At 43.7% G+C, this 7,296-nt stretch overlaps 1 protein-coding gene across 1 annotated transcript; it reads left to right on the forward strand.

Annotated features, from left to right (window-relative positions):
• The first annotated feature begins 417 nt into the window (after nt 1–417).
• LOC147448168 (G-type lectin S-receptor-like serine/threonine-protein kinase SD2-5) lies at nt 418–3,619 on the forward strand. The gene has a single exon (XM_086524024.1). The coding sequence runs from the start codon at nt 559–561 to the stop codon at nt 3,178–3,180; it is 2,622 nt and encodes an 873-aa protein (XP_086380150.1). The 5' UTR covers nt 418–558; the 3' UTR covers nt 3,181–3,619.
• The last annotated feature ends 3,677 nt before the right edge of the window (nt 3,620–7,296 follow it).

A 7,296-nucleotide genomic window follows, 5' to 3' on the forward strand; every position in this document is an offset into this window, starting at 1 on the left:
TAGTTCAAATGACAATTGGACGGTGCAGATTGCACCCGCCTCGCGATGCCTACTTTGGGGGGGGGGGGGGGGTTTGGGGGGGGGGGGGCATTGATCCACCTCGGGAGGGAGGGGTCAATTAGTGATGAGGGGGCTAAAGGACAAGACGGGACTTTGGAGGTTGATTCGCAGGTAGGACAGGCTAGCCGTGTTGTGACCGCCCAAAGCCCATCCTTTTGCCTTTGTGCGAGAGTAGGTGAAAAGTCGGAACTTAAAAGTCCTCAAGCTTCACACTCAGAGTGACAGAGTGTACATCTACGTGTAGTTAGTGATCAGACAAGGTGGTTGGGTCGGCGCTGCCATGTAATGTTGCCATTGGATGGCTACACCTTTTCGTCCTCCCGAGTCCCGCCCTCTCAGGCTCTCCCGTTTGCGTATGCAGTGTGCACACACACATATAGGTATGATCCTTAACAATGAGTGTCGGAGCTCGTGAGCTCCCCCCCTCCCCCTCTCTCTCTCTCTCTCTCTCTGTCTGACAGGCGCCGGCGCGCGGTTACGCACATAAGAGGAGCTGGCATGGGTGGTGCTTTGCTTCAGGCTACCGTGACGATGGTAATATATGGCCTACTGATAGCGGGGCAGATGGGGGTGGATGCTAGAAGCTCAATAGCAGGGGCCTTCGAGGCTCGTGCTGGGGGCTCAATGACGAGTAGTGGCGTGGGATCAGTGAAGGCGTTGCTCAACAGCAGCAACATGAACTTCGCATGGGGTTGGGTGGGGGTAAGCAACAACAGGTACCATTTGGCCATGGTGTACACGCCGGGCGGGGGCAGCGGCGCGCAAGTGGACATGGCCACGGCGCTGGGCACGGGAGGGCAACAGGTGTGGGTGGCTAACAGAAATCAGGCCGTGAGTGGAAATGCGGTGGTGGAGCTGACAGCGGAAGGCAACCTGGTGGTGCGCGACGGGGATGGCTCAGTGGCATGGGCCACCTCCACGCGCTGCAGCGGGCCCTGGCTCTCCCTGCACAATCGCGGCAATTTGATGCTGCTCGACGCCAGCAATGATGTGGTATGGCAAAGCTTTGACCATCCGTCAGACACCCTGCTGCCCGGTCAAGCCATCGCCACGGGCACCCAGCTCATCGCCAGCGTTTCCTTCAGCAACGTCTCCGATGGCAAATTCTCGGTGATGATGGAGCAAGGAGGTCTCATCATGTATGCCTCCACACCCGCCGGTCCCCTGCCTTACAAGGTGGTGGGCTTCTCATCCATAGACGAGAACAACACAGTCGAGTCTGTTCGGTACCCTTCTTCTCGCTGCGCGGGCACCACCATGACATACAGCAGTGGAGGGGGAGTTGTGATCTTTCAACAGAGGCGCAGCAGCAGAACGCCTGAATGCTACAACTCTTTCAACATTTCTGTAGGATCCAACGACAACAACACTGACATTTTCTTCAGGCTCGATTCGGATGGGAACTTCCGTACCTACGTGTACAGGCTGCATTATGGATGGGGCATTGATCAAGAAGTCTTCTCCGGCAGCCTGTATTGTGCCCTCCCAGGCAGATGCGGAGCGTACGGAGTATGTAGCTCGCATGGGTCTTGTAGTTGCCCTTTGGTGACCTCGGGCAGCACTCTGTTTCATGCAAGAAACCCCTCAGATCCATCCTCTGGATGTGTTTTGAATCGTGCTCCCAGCTGCTCCAACAAGGACGGCAACCGTTTTGTTGAACTCGCAGGTGCTAACTACTTTGCCAACGACAATACCTACCAAACAACCTCCTCCTTGCAAACTTGCAAATCTGCGTGCGCCTCTAGTTGCAACTGCTCTGTCGCATTTTACCAACAAAACACCAGAAACTGCTATCATTATCAATATGTGATGAGTATACAGAACGTTACAGATACAGGCTTTCGTGCATTCATCAAAGTGGGGAACACTACCAATTCTCCGCCCTCTGCGCCCTACAACAGATCAACACCCACAGGTGATGATTCAAGCATCACCCTTCACAACAAGATGGTCATAGTTATCATCATTGTCTCTGCATTCATAGCGGTGCTCTGTTTGGTGAGCTTCACCCTGCTGGGCATCAAGATAAGGAAGCGGTTGGCCGACATGGATGCCGATGATGCATTCCTGGAGAGCTTGCCAGGCCTCCCAACCAGATTCTCGTTCAAGGAGCTGAATAGGGCAACCGAAGGATTCAGCAAGAAACTTGGAATAGGCGGCTTTGGATCAGTGTACGAAGGCGTCCTAGTGGATGGGTCGAGGGTGGCTGTGAAGAGGCTGGAGGGGGCAAGGCAAGGTCAGAAGGAATTCCATGCGGAAGTAGCTGTTCTTGGAAGCATCAACCATCTCAATTTGGTGCGGCTGCGAGGCTTCTGCACACAAAGGTCGCAATGTCTGCTTGTGTATGAGCATGTCACTCATGGCTCGCTTGATACCTGGCTTTTCTCAGACTCCAAAATACTGGACTGGCCTACCAGATACAGCATTGCCCTAGACACAGCGAGGGGACTTGCCTTTATGCACGAGGAGTCCCGGGAGCGCATTGTCCATCTTGACATCAAGCCTCAAAATATTCTCTTGGATGAGAACTTCACAGCCAAGCTGTCTGACTTTGGGCTCTCCAAGCTGATAGACAGAGGGGAAAGTGATGTGGTGACTAATATGAGGGGCACACCAGGGTACGTCGCGCCGGAGTGGCTCTTGCAAGCAGCAGTGACGAGCAAGAGCGATGTGTACAGCTACGGAATGGTGTTGCTGGAGCTTGTGAGTGGGCGAAGAAACCTTGATCTCTCGCGCAACACCTTCTGGTACTTTCCGGCATGGGCAGTGATGATGGTCGAGGATGGGAAGATGATGGAGATAGTGGATGAGAGGCTGCTACAGGGCATGACATGGGACGCGAGGAAGGAAGCGGAGACTATCATCAAAGTGGCCATGTGGTGTATTCAAGAGGATCCCAACATCAGGCCTTGCATGACGACGGTGGTAAGGATACTGGAAGGACATGCAGAGGTGGAAGATGCGCCATCCTTGTTGGAGTTTGCCATGCGAATCCAATCTGCGGGGAAGGCGTCATCGTCCAGCTACTCCGGCAATCCACACATCTTCATCACGTCCTGCTTCACCGAAAAGACTGCTTCCACGCAGCTCTCCAACTCTGAGCTTTCGGGCCCCAGGTAGGCAGGCAGGTTTCAACTTCCCAGCCGCCGCCCACGTGTATTTTATTTATTCTGAGCTCAGTGGATTTCATACAACACTGCCCTTCTTCTTATGGAGGCATTACTTTTATTTCATTTTTATCCTTTGAAGCCTGAAGGTGACAATAGGGTGAAACCCCCAATAAAAGGACAGTTACAGGGAACACGTTTTGCTTGTCTCTACTCTATTATTAAAATATTTAAGTCACGATGGATTAGCATGGGGCATGAGGAGATTTTGACAAGGGCTTTCTTTTCACATAAGTTTCACTCCCCTTCAAGCTCAAAATGCCATCTCTCCAACTTTAAACATACCTTCAAACTACCTCAGCTTCTCTCCTCCCCCTTCATCAAGATGTCTACAATCTACTCATGCATTTGTTATAGTGATTGCTTAATAACGCTAGCAATGCCTTGTCTTATGATAAAGTGGTAGTGCACCTCAGTTTGTTTTGTCCTCAAGTACAACATTAGGTTTTACACTAATTGTACATTGCTAGGGTTGTTGCAGCAAACTTGTATGCTCAACTCATCAAGTATCATTTGCACTCATATTACCAATGTAACATCTTTATACTCGGTCTCTCTACTGAGCACCTGAATGGTGGGTTGCTTCTTGCTACTCCATGTGATAGCAACACTCCCCTTCGTTGCATATATTCGATCGAAAAATGAAAAAATTTCGTATAATTCAAAAGTAAAACGCATATTCTCAAATTATACATGAATAAACGAGTAAATTATTAGTTAATCGACAGATAGGCTTATCAATCGTTCATCAACAGTTATGTAATTGTGAAAAATGTCGAATGATTATGCTATTGATCAATACTACATGTATAGCTCTCTCTCTCTCTCTCTCTCTCTCTCTCTCTCTCTCTCTCGCGTGTCACTTATTGGCTCGCACACAAACACTCTCTACCTACTTACAATCATACACTCTCTCTAGCTTGCAATCACATATCCTCAATCTAGTTACACACACATGATTAACTATACTTTCAACTATGAAAATATAAAATATTTAAACGCTTTCAAATATGTGTACCTATATGCCTCTTTGATGCATTTTTGACTTGTCTCACTTGCATATGGGGTGTGTAGAGTAGATACATACTCACGATCTACGTTCTATCTCAAAGTTAGTTCAGGGGTTGGAGTCTAAACATTATTGTGTTTGTTTATTTGATAATTTAGAAAAAAAAAAAGATCATACCTTTTGTATTAACTCATCGGTTTGGCTTGAGGTGCATTTTTAGGAGACAATAGATAGCATGCATATTGTTTGATTTGCCTATGGCATTTCCTACTTCGTGCATTGCTTTTTAGGTTTAGCATAGCTCCAACATATTGTGAGCTATCAAATTACATGTTTCTCTCTACGGTCTGATCGTTGTATAGTTTTGTTTCTTACGAAGAGACAAGCGATGTTGCTACTCAAAATAATTTGCTTTCAATGTAATCTTTCTCGTCGTTTGGATCCATGATTACTCCTTTGCTCTTATAATGGGAACCCTTGCATTCGATATTGATAGTGGCTTAGGTACTTACAACTAAAGTATTCTATGTTCAAGCTACATTTAAGTAGCCAATTAAAGATTTCTTGTTTAAAAAATATATTTGATAATTTCTAATAACAAATCTCAATACCTTTCATTGCTTGGGTTAACCTTATAGCTTAAAGAAGGTGAGAGATGTTAAACTGGGCAAAATCAACAGTATTTATACCCTTTCAAATCAATCAATTAACTTATCAATTGAATATTTTATCGATTGATAAGATAATCGATCGATAAATTAATGGATCGGTATGTAAGAACAAATGTGACCTTTTTAAAAATAGTGACGTGTCATCGTATAATATGATTGAACCCCTTATACAATCATTATTCATGTTTAAAACATTTTGTGAATGATGTATCATGTAACCTAACTCTAAAGTGAAAACATATAATCCAATGTAGCACTCACATAGAGTAATGTGGACCTCACTACATCCAAATGTCATTTGCTAAAAAGTTGTATAGGCTAACTCTTCAACCCAACCATGTAACTCAAATTTTTGTTACAGAGGAAATTTTGGTTGATAAAACTTTTGCTTAGGTTTTCATTGCAGTATCGATGGTTTGATTTTTGGTCATCCGATTGATTGTCAAGTAGATCAATCTACCCACAATTCTTCTTATATATGGTGGCATCCTCAAGCATATCACCCAATCAACTTGCACATTCAAATTATGATCTAAGGCCATAGTGGTAGAAGCACAATTAGTCATACCTCACTTTGACAACATATGCAATGCATATTGCCTTTGTGAGAGTCATTTACCCTTTTCTTTGCATATAATGTAAGTGGTTAAAAGTATTTTGCAACTCTCCTAAATCCTTTATGTCAAAATCTTGCTCCTAAAGACTATTTACATGTTAAAGTTTACGGTTCATGATTGCCACCAACAATCAACTCATCCACATAGATGCATATGATCACTGTTGCTAATTGATTTGGCCACACCTAGAAGAAGTGATCCATATTTGCCATTAAAAAAATATTGGTAACAATTCGACTACAATCCTTTCATGCTAAGCTTTATGAGCTTCCGTCAATTCATGAAGTGATTTCTCAAACTTACATACATGTTTTGTATGTTTCACATTGTGATCTTTAAGTGCTAGGTCCATACACACCTCTTCTTTGAAATTACCATGCAAGAATGCATTCTTCACATCCATCAGATGCAAAACCCAACCTTTTGTTATAGCCACTACAATATCAATACAAACAGTAGCCCAACTAAGGGGTTGAATGCCTCCTCATAATCAACGCTATAAGTTTGTGCATAGCCCTTTGTTACCAGTTTATCTTTGTCCTTGTTCACTGAGCCATTTGCATTATGTTTCACCTTTTAAATTATTTAGAACCACTCATATTCTTTTATTTTGGCAATGACACAAATCTCATGTCTCATGCTACATCAAAGCCAGGCATCTCGTCATACATAGGTTGATCCCACTTTGCATCTCCAATAATGTCCGCAAAGCAAGTGGTTTCTACATCGTACACTATCCTTGCCATATATACACAAAAGGAGCCACATAGCTATCATAAATCTCTATTTAGGATTTCTTTCTTTCCCACATGTACATGGTCCAAGATCACCACCAAGTGCCTAATTTTTTGTGGGTTTTCTTCTTGCATCTAGAATATTCAAAAAGGATATTCTAAACTTCTCATCAAGACTTTACTCCAGGCCAGATGTAGGTGTCCTATTTTTTCTCTGCATCCTTCTTGCACCGAGAGTCTTCACAAAGTGTATTCAAAACTCTTCATCAAGACTTGGAATCACCATAATCATGACCTACACTCAAATTGGCATCCTTGGGGCATCCTCGACCTTTTCTATCCCTTTCCTTGATACATTTGATGAATTTGAAAGACTTACTATCTCATGTAACCTAGCACTCCATGGATTTTCAACATTAATTTAACTAAGTGACCCTTCCATTCCACTTACGACTTGTTATTGTGCACCTACATTTTTAGCGGCCACATTCTCCTTTACAATAGTTTGAAGATCATCTTTTACATCAACATACTGCCTCTTCAACTCATGAAAAACAACACCGTTGCTCAATCTCAGCTGCTTATGACAGTTTGTAATATTTGTACCCTTTTGCCTCAAGGGAATAACCAATGTACACACATTTTTTAGCTTTCATATCCAACTTTGTTTGCTTCTCATCCAAGACATGCATATAAGCATTACATTGAAAGGCTCCAAGATGTGATATATACTTTTTTTTTGTCAATAAACTTCTCTACAGGCATCATGCTATCCATAATAGAAGTGAGAGTCATGTTCATAATGTAACATAGATAGAGACTGCAACGACCCAATAATAATGACGCATACCATTAGAAATGTGGGGAAATAAGGTTTCTATCAATCAATAAACGACCAAAAGTGAGTAAGGGACAAAAGAAAACAGAGAAAAGCAAGTGATATGTATATTCAACTAGAAGTTTGCCTTTCTTGAAATTTTTTGTTTGTCTTGGAAATTTTATTTGAAATGTATAAAGCATATCGAGTGTGTATATCCA

This window comes from Adiantum capillus-veneris, chromosome 11, assembly GCF_014529385.1.
Source record: "Adiantum capillus-veneris isolate H3 chromosome 11, ASM1452938v2, whole genome shotgun sequence".
NCBI lineage: Eukaryota > Viridiplantae > Streptophyta > Polypodiopsida > Polypodiales > Pteridaceae > Adiantum > Adiantum capillus-veneris.

Bases quoted from the DNA above. Each gene is read 5' to 3' on its own strand.
- LOC147448168 (XM_086524024.1), top strand. From the start codon at position 559: ATGGGTGGTGCTTTGCTTCAGGCTACCGTGACGATGGTAATATATGGC.